The following is a 14,773-nucleotide window of genomic DNA, read 5'->3' on the forward strand; positions in this document are numbered from 1 at the left end:
TGCTTAAGTTACTCAAGTTTTTACTCAGGGCTCCCTTTCTAGGGCTGCTGCAGGGGTGCATTGCAAATCAACATGAAAAATGGTTCTTCCCCTACTATTTCTAGTATGTAAGCCCTTTACTAACATGAAGTCACTGAACCTGTTTGACCATAGGAAACTTTGCTTTTGAGACAGGATGCATGAGAGGAAACACAAGTGCTCTAAGGCCCATGGATGAACCCAAAGGTACAGCTAGCACATGGGCACTCGGGGATGGAGAGGAGCACAAAACAGTGTAAATCCCAGAACTGCACTTCCATCGATCCACAGACTGCCACCAGGGAGCTTAAAACCTTTCCTCGTTTAAACTCAAAGGCTCAGTCCTGCAAACCATTCCTGAAGAGACCTGGCATGATAACTGTGAGTCAGCAAAGCCCTCGGATGACTGCTTCCACCTCCACATTTCCAACATGCGCTCATGTGCAGATGTGCTGGGCTGAGACATCTTCCAATGTTACAATGCCATAAACCAGGAGGACCCACCAAAGCAAATGTAGTTTGGACCACGGTATAACACAATGATAAAGCATCACTGCTCTGTATTTCTTAGGGAACTGATCAAGGTGAACTTTTTATCGTTTAGCTTAAATCTGTGATGGTAAAATGGAGCAAAAACAAAAAGATGGGTAAGAGAAGGCCAATGGCAGCATTAAAAATAGCATCCTTACAGCTTACACTTCTGCCCACTGATAAGGATTAAATCAGTCTGCAGGGGCTGTGGTGCCTGGGCTTAGGATACGAAACCCTGAGACACAGGGTTAGGAAAAACAGGTAAATCCAGGCAGCTGAATCCTGGGCAGGGCATCGGTACCTGTGTTACAGGGATGGAGGCACCTGCAGAAGAGATGTTCACCTGAAAATAGGGACTTCTTCATACCCCCCCGGTTTCTGAAGTGACAAACATCAGTTATACTGTTCACATGGGGACTGTAGTGATAGGACAAGGGGTAACGGGTTCAAACTTAAACAGCAGAGGTTTAGATTGGATATAAGGAAGAAATTCTTTACTGTTAGGGTGCTGAGGCACTGGAATGGGTTGCCCAGGGAGGTTGTGAATGCTCCATCCCTGGCAGTGTTCAAGGCCAGGTTGGACAGAGCCTTGGGTGCCATGGTTTAGTGTGAGGTGTCCCTGCCCATGGCAGGGGGGTTGGAACTGGATGATCTTAAAGTCCTTTCCAACCCTAACTATTCTACGATTCTATGTGCATTGCTTCTCATAAGGGACTAGCACTGCACAGCTGCTACAGAGCCGTAATGAATAAATGAACGCAGGCACATCTGTTAATGAGAAGTGTTGCAGGTCGTAACCAAATTACTCCTTCTTCCCCTAACACCCCTCTGTACTTTATCTCACCTGAATTCCTAATGCTATATAACACTTGGGAAAGGCATCAGGCCCACAGAGCTTCTTCCTGAAACTATGATGGTTTGAGGCAATTCACCTGATACAAGTGTCTGACCTCCAGAGGACAAGATGTGGGTCCTGAGCACAGAAATCGAGCACATTGGACTTCTCAGAGGAGTAGAATCCAGACTTTTTATATTTACAATGCCAATTCATCAGCTTTTAGCTATTCTTGTATCAGTCCACAAAGGCACATCCAGAAGGAAAAACAATGGCCTATTCAACAAATGTTTGTTTGAGGGAAAGCATTTAGTGCTTGAGAGAAACAATACCCACTGGGCATCCAAAGAGGCCCTTGGCTAGCTCTGCTGCTGAATGGACAAGACTAATTCAGACTCTTAAATGTTCTGTTAGTCTGGGCTGGAGATTTAACTGACTGAGCTCTACCTGCCCAGCCAAATGTCTACATGAGCAAAGGGAGGGCTTCCAGCCAGGGCACTGCATGGAGAGAGCATCTAACATAGGAGAGAGCATCTGAAATCTGGGCTTCTGACTGCCTGCAGCTCTCAGTAGTACGCATGTGTTGAGACTGTTCCTGGCTTTTATTTGACTTCTGCTCCATGTCATTTTAATTAAAGATGAAGCAATCCTTAGTTTATTTGATAACTAAGAAACAGGAAAACAACGAGTAACCCCCTATTCCTCAAGTCAAAAACCTCCTCTAGAGAAGTTTGCATTCTGGGGGGGGGGGCACAAAACCCACTAGCACAGAGTGTAAGAAAAAGGTGAGTTTTCTGGTCACCCCATGCCAGCATCACAGTGGCTTCACTCTGTGCTTTTTTGGCCAGGGATAAACTTCACTCATGCCTTAACCCCATCTCAATTCCAAGCCTTTCGCTCCAAATCACACACAGTGACCACACTTGACATAATCAAATGCTTACTACATCGAGAGGGGTGAAATTTCCATTTAGGACAAACTTGATGCTTGAAGACAAGGCAGTGAGAAAATTCAATCAACTTCCCCCAAAACATGGTTCTGACTAAAGGCATCAGTGCATCCCAAGTCGGACAGAAATCCCTCGATCCTGGGTGCTGTGAGGAAGTTGACACTGATGTGGTCCCAGCTGACATCCTTTGGTGGCCATCAGAGCCCATTCCTAATTGGTAATCAACTAGGATCTCATTTTCTGTGTCAGAGCTGGAAGAACTGAGCTGAGTGACAACTGCAATTACTCACCTTGGTTTTACCCCTCACAAACTGTAACGCAGGTACTTGGGGTTCCTGCAGGTAAAATGACCCAAACCATGGTGCATCCCCACTGCCATTGCCTGGATGAGGACATTATTTATATAATGATGCATATTTTGATATACATTAATGGTATATTATTTAACTATATAGCTATATATGTTGCTGAGAGTATGGACACAGGTTGGATAAGACATTAGGGCTATGTGATGTGCTCTTGCTGCACACCTTGGTTTGGCCATGCAACATTTCAGCTTCAGAGGAAGGGGTCACATTCAGATACGTTTTAAAACAGATTCTGATTTTGCTTCATAGTAGAAGCTTAGAAATCTTGGATCTAGCACCCAAATGTCACCTCTTGTTCACCCAACACCGATTAGCTGAAGGCTTGGGAAAAGTTCTGAGTTCACCAAAGTGGGAAGACAAGAAACTTCCAAACTTCACATGCAAAAGCTCTTCTAATAAGTAACAAGCATTTTCCCCATACATCCCTCAGAGCAAGCCAGGGGCAAGCCCAGCTAACTGGCCCTCTGCCTTCCTCCTCCAGTGCCATCACTGCTGCTGGCAGGGAGGTTCTTGCTTTAGCAGCATTACAAGAGTTCCAAGGGGAGGGAAACAGACATCATTAGGACAATCCCGAGTTGGGAAATCTTCCCTCGTGGTTATTTTTAATGTTTCCTGCTCTGCTAAAAATTAGCACAGGCGTCGGGAGGAGTCCTGCAGTAAAACTCGAGCAGATTCACAGGGCTGCCTTCAATCTCTGCCTCTGTGGTTCCAAGGGACGGTAAAACCTTACACTGGAGAAAGAGGAAAGTGCCAGAACAAAAGAGCACGGCACCATTCTATCGTCATTGAGCAGGGACCACTCTTTCCTATAGGCTATGCTGTAAATCATCGCCAGCACGGCAGTGTCTGCTGGCCATGAGGCTCCTCAGCGCATTGTTATAGGAGAGAAAAGCTCTGGTGAGAGCTGTGGCCAACCAGGCGCTGCCAGAGCCATCACAAGGGAAGTGCAGAGAGGCAGCCAGGTTGCTGTGGCTCCTCTGAGCTTCTGAGAGGAAGGAAAAGGAGAGCAGAGGGATTGAGAAATGAAATGTGAGTCCTCTGAACAGCAGCTGAGAGCCACTGGTGTGAACTGCAGAGGAACTGAGTGCAAGAGGTGCTCCGGATGTCACCTTGTCTCCAGCTACTGCTATCCCTTCCTCAAGTCCTCAGTGGAAAAGGACCAGAAACCCTTTTAAGCTTCTACTCCATCCAATAACACAGCTACAGTCATAGAATCATAGAACAGTTAGGGTTGGAGAGGACCTTCAGATCATCCAGTTCCAACCCCCCTGCCATGGGCAGGGACACCTCACACTAAACCATGGCACCCAAGGCTCTGTCCAACCTGGCCTTGAACACTGCCAGGGATGGAGCATTCACAACCTCCCTGGGCAACCCATTCCAGTACCTCAGCACCCTAACAGTAAAGAATTTCTTCCTTATATCCAGTCTAAACCTCTGCTGTTTAAGTTTCAACCCGTTACCCCTTGTCCTATCACTACAGTCCCTAATGAAGAGTCCCTCATCAGCATCCCTGTAGGCCCCCTTCAGATACTGGAAGGCTGCTATGAGATATCCATGCAGCCTTCTCTTCTCCAGGCTGAACATCCACCCTCCTATATAACAGCATTTAACTATCTATGAAGAGACAGATTCCATGTATGAAATCAGTCATAGGAGGTATTATCCTGCACACACACTGACTGCAATGGCTCTGAGCCATTGGGAGGTTCCACCAGCATCTCTGGGGTCCCCAGAGTGAGACCCCAAAATCGTGCCGGCCTATGGCACAGCACAGCATTGGAAACATCCCTACCAGAAGCTATCTTATTTAAGCATTAAGATCATTATAATCACGATAGCTTCATGCTTAACTTTATATTGCATGGATGGTTTCACTGGACTGGGATTGCTGCACAGGAGAAGAGCCATGCACTTAAAAATAGACATTTTTTTCCAACATGAACATGCTTAATAACAATCTTTTGTTCATAATTTTTGGTTTCTTTGTTTGAAAAAAAGCCATTTCAGTATTGTCCAACGCAAATCCCCCTTTGGTCCCTGACTGCATCCAAACCTGAAACCTCTTCCTCATTACTAGGTGATGGGCTTTTCATCATTAAAAAAAATCAGATCTACAGTTCTATTATAGGCACAAAGTAGCCATGATTATTATTTTTTTAATGTTTGTAAGGCTAATGGTTTTAATTTAAAAAATAATTTACATTTGTCAGCAGTGTGTTTTCCTTCCATACGGAATTAAAGAATATTTGAAGAGGGAAGCTTGGCTAGCCTGGCTGTCGCACAAGGGATACAGCCTTTTAAACCTGTTTCCTGGCTAAATCAGTAAAATGCCTTTTATTCCCCTTACTATTTTTCTTCTTTCCAAGACCACTAAAGAGCACAAAGCTCCAAAGCAAGTCCTGATAAATACCCTGTGGGTAGATTTATCAAGGAACCATCGACACAGCATTCACCAGATTTCTATGGATTAAGCTTTAAATACATCCAACCTTTGTGATTTAGCTCATACTGATTCACAACCACAAGCCCCCAGCCATGGTGGGAGGTAGCTCAGGGGCTGCTGCCATCCTGCATCCTAACAGAGGCTGACAGCAATGCATTGAGACCACATCATCCTGCACACAAGCACCGATTTATAGTTTTCTCTGAGACAGCAGCAAGATGTCATAGAAGTAAAGATAAGCCAGACATAGGTATTTATTTAGCTACTAAGTTGCATTCCTGGATCAAAATCTACTTTAAATGTCAGACATCACTAGCACATTTAGCATGAGGCAAGAGAAATGAGTACTACCAGTGGCAGCTCCTATTTGGAACAGCTCTGGATTCACAGCACAGCAGGAGGCACTTGTGTGACAAGAGGTTGCACACTGCTTTCATTCAGCTTCCCTCAACACACCAAACCCTACACATGGTGTAGGCACAAGATGCAAGAGGGCTCTGAAACCCAGGCACAACCAATTCTGCCTGTAGATGTGCATTACCCCATGTGCTGGGTGTACAACACTTTGGGGCACAATTCACAGCCACTGGGATTTGGGAGTTTAATGGGGAACCATCATCTGGTTCGGTTCTCTATCCCCTCTAATCCCTTTGCTGCCTCCATCCTGCACAGCCTCAGAGCCAGGATCTCCTTGCTGGGGTAGAAAACCCTATTTCATTTTACAGGGGAAAACAGTTACATGCTCTCCAAAGTCCATATGCAAATCCTAGCTCCATGACTAACATTCAACCCCAGACTTGGGGGGCATCCTGATGGGGCTGCTCTGGGCAGTGGGGTGAGCTGAGCTCCCCTTGCCCATGGCTGTGGTAGCTCTAAGCCCTCTCCCATCTTTCTTTCCAGAAAGGCCACCTAAGCTCCCCCAATGCATTGCCCACAGCATCCTGTGGGGTTCAGCATCACCAAACCCCTATAGGTTCCTCTGAAACATTTCTTTGGGGGGAACCATGTCCCCCAGCCTGAGCTGACAGCAACAAACCCCCAGGAATAAACCAACCCAAACCCACAAATCTGTGCTCTACTGAGGACAAAGCACTGTGCTCAGCCTGCTGAGCAGCCCTTGCCCATTCTCTGATGGAAACGGAGCAGAAAGGAGCAGTAGTTTGCTAGAAGCTTCACCCATAACGCAAACCAGACTGCGGGGCTCTGCAAGGGAACAGTCACCTTGGAGGCTGTACTGGTCTATGCCAGGCATCCAGTGGCCAAGCAGAGCCCATCTCCCCTTCCACAGGGTACAAAAACTTGCAAGGATATCCAAAATCCTTGGGAAATAGAAACAAAGCAAGGAAAAGAACCCCAAACCTTATCCTCAGGGAAGAGCATTGGGCCCTGCCTATAATTCAGCCCCTCCTTTGCATCACCAGCATGGGCTTACCAGAGCTCTTCAGTTCTGAACCACCTTCCTAGATGTATAAATCCATCAGGGCTTCATTGTGGAGGTAAGGGAGCTTTTCCCCTGCAGGAGCTGCCTCTGAACCACAAGATGTGCCTTATTCCATCTGTTCGCAGAGCTCTCTCCTTGCTTTGCTGGATGACTTACCAAAGATGCTCAAGGAAAGCACCTGGAAGCTAATCCAACACTGACTGGTCCAAAGCAAATGCTTGGCTGGAGCTGTACAGATGCTGCTTGGGTTTGCGAGCAAGTTGACTTGGATATGCCACAAGAGAGATGATTTGGTCCCTCCTCCCAATGGAAACTGCTGGTCAGGCATGACCAACTAGCTTATCTATTGCTGAGCATCATTTCAGTAGCAAGAGCCCACTCATCTGTGCATCACATTGCTCCAGTTTTCTTCCAAAATAACAAAGTGCTTTCATAGAAGAAAGAGTTCCCTGACTTCCCCCAAATTTCTGAAGTTTAAATGAGTTCCATGTGTTCTGAGCAATGGCTTGTTTCAAGCATTGTGGTGCCCAATTGGGTTTTGGATTCTTATTTTTGACGTCCATCTACGCCAGAGAAGATGGTCTCTGTGGTGGGGATGCAAGTTTGAAGTTAGAAAGCAATTGTTTTGGAAGAATATTGACATTTCAAGCAAAGACTTCAACCTTTTACTGCCTTTATATTCATTCCCCACCAGTGCCATCCGTGGCTGATGGCTGCTGTTCTGATTACCTCTTTTGTGGTCAGTGAGTAAACTCCTTGGGTTTTGCTCCATTCCCCCCTGCCTACAAGCCAAGCCTCAGCACCACGTGGCTGTGCTCAAACACACTGGGAAGACGGATGCAGATCCACCAGCACTTGCACTCCAAGTGGGGAAAGTAGAAGAGAAGCAGCCAAGAAGCCAGAAACTAAATCTCTGTTTCAGCCAGGCATCGGATGGTCAAGGAGTTTTTCTATATTCCATCCTCACAGCCATCCTCAAGCCTCCCCCTGCATGAGCCAGCTTGGGACAAGGTGGTAACAGAGTCCAAGTCACCCCATGAAAAGCCATACACAGCCCATAGTGTAAATCTGTCTGTGCAATATAGGCAGAGAAGTTCTCCTTGCTCTTGTCATCAGCACCTTCACCAGACCCTCTGCTCTCCTGGGCCAGACACATTGGAACTGCAGCAGACACACAAATGCATCTGCAACTCCTGCACTGGGTGGGATTAAAGACAACTTTTTATTCTCCCTGTGGAAGAATTACCTCTGAATCAAGAGGAAAAAGTCAACTGCTGCCACGGAGAGCTGGTCTTTAAAAAATCATTGTTGTCTCCACATCAGAGAGCCAGTAAAACGGATGCAGCAGGAAAACACGCTGGATCTGCTTTCCCTGATTAAAAGAGAAGAGATTTTCCCCTTGAGGCAAATAATAACATGGACTGGCCACAAAACTGATATTAAAATAAAAGGAAAAAAGACTGGAACTACAAAGTTGGCCTTGTAAAATGAATGTTTTACTTCTGCCTTTTGGGCTCTTACTGGGAGAAGTATGTGTGCAAATGACTTCATTCACAGGAGACGCTCCTTGAAGTCTGAGTGTTTATGAGTAAAGATACTCACAAGAACAAAGGACTGAGCCCTAAACTATGGTTATGACCCTGATGAACACACCTAAGGGAGCTCAACAGCCAGCTTACCAACAGAAGCCTTCATTTGAGGATGGATACCAATCACACAGCATCTGAAAAGAACCGAGTCTAGCGATGCCAGATGTTAAACATGAGATATTCTAATTCTGTGCATGCACAACCAGCCAAAACACCCATGCAGCACACAGGCACTCTGTGTCCATGCATGAGCTACCACCCAGGGTCTGGAAAGCATCTGCCTGCTGTGAGAAAACAGAAGTTTGAGATCTTCCCTACAGCCCATGGGATCTGACTCCATAGCATGGTTTCCCATATCTCACATGGGATTTCTGGCAGCTCTCCTGAAGAGCTAAACCACTGCCTGTTGATCTGGTTTGGGTGTGGAATGATCTTGAGCCACCCATGGCTCCCTTCTGCATCCTTCCCAAGCTGCACTCAGTGTGCCCAAGCAGGACTTGGAAATTATTGCATAGATGGAGGCATCATCAAGGCCAATTCCAAGCTACTTCGACAGTTCTCCTGTAAAAGCTGTTTACCATTAACATCACATCTGTTGTTGCGGTGTTGCTGTTTCTCAAACACCCAAGTGCACTTCTTGGTAAACTCTGAAGGACCACAGTGGTATGGAGGAACTGCCACCAGGAACAACAGCCCTGGGCGCATGTTCCCTATTTCCCATACATCGGCCTGACTGTATTTATAATATGGTTATGGGTCACACACAAAAAGCTTGCACAGACTTTCCCTTGCTACGTTACCTGCACTCACTGAGATTCTGAACTGCTGAGGGGAGAAAACCCCAAACTCTGTTAGTTATGGCCAAGCTCTGGAGCTGTGACAAAAGTCACTGTTACAGCGTGACTGTGTTACAGTATAGAACTGAGTCAAGGGACCAGCTTCCCTTCTGCATGTGGTCCTCCATCCCATCTCCAGACACCAGCTCAGAAAGAGACATTTGGCTTCACTTTACATCTTGAAAACTAATTAAAAGCAGAGTTTATGATCCTTACAAGTCAATTTCCAGCTATATGTATTACAGTGGGTAACTCTGGATTTACAACACTGCAGCCAAAGGAAGATACCAGCTCACTGTGCAGGGCTGCCAAAATTAAGCTTCTGACAATACTGAAGTGCTTCGATCTAACAGCTCCTTAGTATGAGATGGACTCCATAACATAAGAACAGGCTGCACAAGAGTATTTCAATTCTGACTGAGCAATTATTCCCTCAAAGGCACGCCAGTACTAAGCAAAACCTGTGTTGTGCTTCTACTTAACCATAATTCCATCAATTGATTAAATTGGTGCAGCTACCTATCATTAGAAAAGGATGCTATTAGTCACTCTGGAATTGTCTCGGGTAACAAGCCGCATTACTTCTAAGCAGGCAGAACTTAAAGCCTTTTTCCCCACCTTTCCTAAAGGTTCCCATCATTGCAAGTGACTGCCAGGACCGTGCCTGGGCTCCTTCAGGCAACACACGCGTGATGTGCAGAATTCAGAAGGCAAACATTATACACCAGAGGAACAAAATGAACACCACTCTGCTCAGCTAAAAATAGAGGCTAATATTCAAAGGAAAATGTATAAAATGGGAAACAACTCTGTTTCATATCATACTTCTTTTGCTTGCAAAGCCTCTTCCCTGCTCTGCTTTTTATTAATGAAGACATGCACATGAAGTAATTCCTCTCATTAATCAACTTCATTCCTTAGGTTTCTTCCCACTTGAAGCGACAGCCCCGCATTTGGGATGTCACGTAGCGGAGTAGCAGTTTTAGGGAAGGAAGAGTAGTGGAGGCAGATGAAACTCTCAAGAAACAGAGACTTTGGCTTCAAAAGGCCTCTCCAAGTGGATGAGAAGAGAATGGGTTCTGGTGAACAGCAAACGCAGCATCTCAATGGGAAAGAGAAGAAATATGATGTAGGACAGCTGAGGAGTTGGAAGGCAAGGATAAACCATCCCCACATGGGGCAGAGGAAGGGACAGGGGCAAGGCTGCTACAAGCACCATGCAACCTTTGCTTCTCCTCTCCATTAAACAGCCACATAACGTGAAGATCCTCCTGTGCTGAAAGGTCAGCAGCAAAGCTTGGCTCTTCCATCTGCTCCTCATTTGCTCTTTTCCCCTCCAGCCCTGCTAACATAAGCAGCCAAAAGCCCCACTGCATCAGCCCTGTGCACAGCCAATCCCTCTGCTCCCCTCCTGGCTTTACGAGGACAAATGCCCCCAACACACTGATGCACTGACAGTGCATCAAGTCAATGCGCTGCTGGTGCTGCCTGCCTCAGGAACACGGCTTGGGATAAATCCCAGGGGATCCCAGCCCTAGCGCCTGACTCTGCCCAACAACAAATACACACATTTCCATCATTGCCGCAGCCGCACATCTGCTTCTCCTCTGCTCCAGCTCGTGCAAAGCTGAGCTCAAGCTTTAGGGCTTTGGTTTCGGGATGGGTTGGGTGGTCTTTCGGCACAGGTTAAAGGAGTCATCCGGATTTTCCTTGTCAATCCCATCTGCTGTCATCTCTTTGTGAAAGCTGGAGATGGGAAGCCACCAGCAGGTCACCGAGCAGGGCATTGCAGACACAGCAACACCACTGGGCAGGGGGAACCAAAGGCAGATCAATTGCTCAGGACCTTGTCTAGAAAACTGTTATTTTCTCTCTTGAACTGCTCATTTTGCAGCATTTTTACCACCAATTTTTCCTTAGAGACCACTGCATCTCTAAGGGATCAGTAGAACCCTGTAGTCAATCTGCAATTGCCAATTATTCTGGGATGTCTGTATAAAGGAATCACTCACACTGTGTTTTTCATTCAGCAATGCTGCTGGTTCATCCCAGAACACTACCCACCTATGTGTTACTCCAGCCCATCACTGCCAACACAAAGAGCCAGAGGAACATCTGATATGGCAAAGGCTTTTGTATGGCAGCATGAGCTTAGGACTCATCATGGACATCAAAAAGCTTTTTCCCTTAAGCTGCCTCTGCTATCAAAGTGTTCACACTAAACTGTGTATCTGCACAGTCTTTCTCTATCAAGTCTGGCTGAAATGGGCCAAGTTCAAAAATTACTGGAAAGGAGGAGAGAAGTCACCCATGCAGCCCTTAGCCCATAGGAACCTAAACCGAAACTCCAGATGAGGTTTATACCATGACCTGTGCTCAATGGGATGTCAAAACCAAGTCAAGGCTGGAAAAGCAACAAACCCCAATATCCTTTATAGCTGTTACGATAATGTTCATAGGATAAGCCATAGGCCTAAAAATAGAACCTAAATCCTCTCTGGGGTTTAAAAAACAGTAATAACCCTGCAGAACTTCATAAAGAAGAAACTGTTTCTGCTGTAAAGTTTTATTGTAGGGCACAACCCCCTCCTCTTAACAAGTTAAGTATCAAAGTATTGAAAGCATCTTATAAAAGCCCTTTTCTCTTTGGGCCCCGTCTCCATAGCTCTGGTTCACTTCATCCCTTTAAAGCTTCCACTGCTTGCAGCTCGGTTATACACCAGCAGCTCACAAATACACTCAAAGCACTGTTACCCAAGGGATGTCCATCTATCCCTGACACCAAACACCACTTAATATCCCCTTGCTGCTTCTGCATTTGCACCACATCCACCTCCTGAAACAGCTCAGAGCTTATCTGATCACCTTGAAGGGAGCTAAGTAATTCATAGAATCATAGAATAGTTAGGATTGGAAAGGACCTCAAGATCATCTAGTTCCAACCCCCCTGCTGTAGGCAAGGACACCTCACACTAAACCATATCACCCAAGGCTTCATCCAATCTGATTTCAATACACAACTGGATGTAATAAAACCTGTCCATATGCATATATGTATGCATTTATATATATATGTAATATAAAGCCTGTCCACATACTCCTGCTCAGTAGGACTCTCAAACCTGCGTTATGTTTACTTGCCTCCTTCTTCACGTACACATATTGCTTTGCAATGCAATTATCACCCTCCTGATTAGATAAAGCTAATTAGAGTAAGCACAGCCACATAGGTGCAGTAATTCAGTGTTTGCTGGGTTGGGCTCAGTCAGGAGTAAGACTGCAGGTCCTGGGGGAAGGAGCGAGGAGGTGACATTATAAAGTCATCATCCCAGTGCGGATGTGGCAGCATCACTGCGAGTCCCTGACAGCATCCAGAAGAACTGGAGCAGCACCAGAATCCTTCACCAGGAGCTGGGCACGGTGCTGGTGGGTGATGTTCCATCCTAAGGTAGAGTTGCTGCTTCCTCCCAGCAGAGCTCTGAAAGGCAGAAATGCAGCTAAACCACACAACCTTTGCCAGAGACACAGAAAAGAAGGGGCAAACCTGCCACGGGCACTGCTAACCCAGCTGTGGCTAGCCACATCCTGCAGAAGTGGAAAGCTGCCCTAAAACTGCTATTAAAGAGCCCAATTGGAGCAAACTCTTCCATCTTAATTCCTAATAAATCAAGCTTCTAATCTCCCACAGAGCACTCACACAGGTACCGCCTGAGGGAGACAAACCCCCTGGAAACCAGCAGCCCTGCTCCCTCTCAGGCTTCCGAGCTCTCCCTCAAACTCAGCTGAACTTATTCACATCAACTGATGGAGATCCAAGTACTTCTGTGTTAGAGATGCAGCAGCAGCAGCACCAGCTTGTTCTGCAAAATTAACCCCCTTCCAGGACTGGGAAATGCTGCTGTCCTCCCCAGGGAGGCTCACAGCGATCCAGGGGAAAGGAAAACTGAGAACAGCTCTATTTCCCTTCCAATCCTCATCCCTTGAGCTCTATCGCACACAAAACCTCAATTGATGATTCTCTGGTTTATGGGTAATTAGAGGGATCCGGCCCAGGGCATGAGGTAGCAGAGACAAGGAGTGAGTTTTCCTAACATTGCTCCTTTGGGGAAAAAGAAGAAAAAAAGGGGGAAAAGGCATTAACCACAAGAAGGAGGTGGCTTACTACTTCACTCTATAAATGGAACAATACCAAAACAGCCCCTTCCAGAGCATCAGGCAGCACAGGACTCACTGCACCCATTCAAAAAGCAGGAGAACAGCTCAAAACGTGCTGTGAACTTTGAGAACCTGCACAGTGATTTTTTACTGACACCAAGTTCATGTACAAGTCATTGAGCTCCTCAGAGCTGGAGCATCCCGGCCATCGAAGGGCATTCATGGGGACTATGGGAGTTGCCCGTAGTTGCCCCACTGGGATCTGGCCAGAACAAGGTCTCCCTCCTCCTCAGAGCCTTTAACAGCCCCAAGTCACCAGCTTTAGTCACCTCCCTCTAACACAGTAACACCCCAATGATGCCCATGGGCATGGGAAGGGCAGTGACTCCTGAATTACCCTTCCTCCTCACCTCTCCAAAACCTCTCCTTGCCAACATGACTCAGCAGGACACCTCTGCTCCCAGGGAAACATCTTTGGAGATGGGCAAATGAGCAGCTCTCTCAACACCTGAAGCCCTTTCACCAGCGTCCCCAAACCTGACCACCTACACCTATGAATGCAACAAACCCCAAAGCCTTCGCTAACCTTGCAGTCCAGTGAACTCTTAGGCAAGAGGGTGAATAACACCATGAAAGGGCTCACGTATTTCATCCCATAAATGTTAATGGAGAATATTGCACAAGCTCCTATGTTTTAGGGCTAAATCCCTCAAAGGCTATCACTAATAGAGAGGGAGGGGAAAAAAGAATCAAGAAAGGCAAAGAAAATCAAGTGTCATGGAAAAGATGGAGAGGACTGCAGAGTGCAGAGTAGGAGAGAATTAACATAAAAGGAATGGCAGAGTTACCGGGTAACCATCACGTCCTGACTGCCCCTGTGGTGGGGGAACAAGGGAGATAACAAGTCAGTCAATGCACCTGTAGCAGCATGACAACACATAGCAGGTAGGAGATGGGGCCATTGGCCATCTCTCCAGAGAGACCTCTTGGGACAAATTTCCTATCAGGAAGGTCATGCCTATGGCATATTCCCCTCGTATTTCCAGCAGTTACTTACCGAGGCTTCCGCCAGCTCACCCCATCCCTGCTGCCTGTGCACAGTCCCTGAAGCCATGGATGTGCATGTATGCACTAGATTCCGGCCACGGACCTGCCCTGGGATGCGGTACCAAGAGGTATGGGAACACCCAGGCCAGGGAGGTGATGGTGCTGCTGAGCCAGCAGCCAGGGCAGCCCTTCTGCCCAGGAGCAATCACTGAGCTTCAAACTCCTATCCCAGCACTTGACTCATGAAGGCTTCTCCCCCACTCACATCCATTAATTTCCTCACGGATGCAGTTCTCCCAGCTCACCTCTAAGCTTTCCTTTAGTTTGCAATGAAAAGCTGATGCTATGGGGAAAGACCTGACTTAAGTTGCTACTAACACCTGCAAAATCAGTGAATCAGTGCAATAAAACACGACCCATTCAGGATATTTCACCTTTTCTGCTCTCCTCGGAGGGGGGGGGGGGGGGGGGTCCCAAAGGCGTTTACAGCTTGAGCTGCCATTAAACATTCCGTGAGCTACAGCAGAGGAGCCTGCTGCAAGCCAGATTCCCGGGAA

General features: G+C 46.8%; 1 protein-coding gene across 1 annotated transcript in view; it reads right to left on the bottom strand.

The window, feature by feature from the left end:
• COL23A1 (collagen type XXIII alpha 1 chain) overlaps positions 1–14,773 on the bottom strand; it is a 181,767-nt gene that overhangs the window by 32,082 nt on the left and 134,912 nt on the right. The window contains exon 5 of the mRNA XM_031047443.2: positions 14,018–14,044. Coding sequence (XP_030903303.2) covers positions 14,018–14,044 — 27 coding nt within the window. The remainder of the gene's footprint in view (positions 1–14,017; positions 14,045–14,773) is intronic.

This window comes from Melopsittacus undulatus, chromosome 10 (assembly GCF_012275295.1).
Source record: "Melopsittacus undulatus isolate bMelUnd1 chromosome 10, bMelUnd1.mat.Z, whole genome shotgun sequence".
NCBI classification, from domain to species: domain Eukaryota; kingdom Metazoa; phylum Chordata; class Aves; order Psittaciformes; family Psittaculidae; genus Melopsittacus; species Melopsittacus undulatus.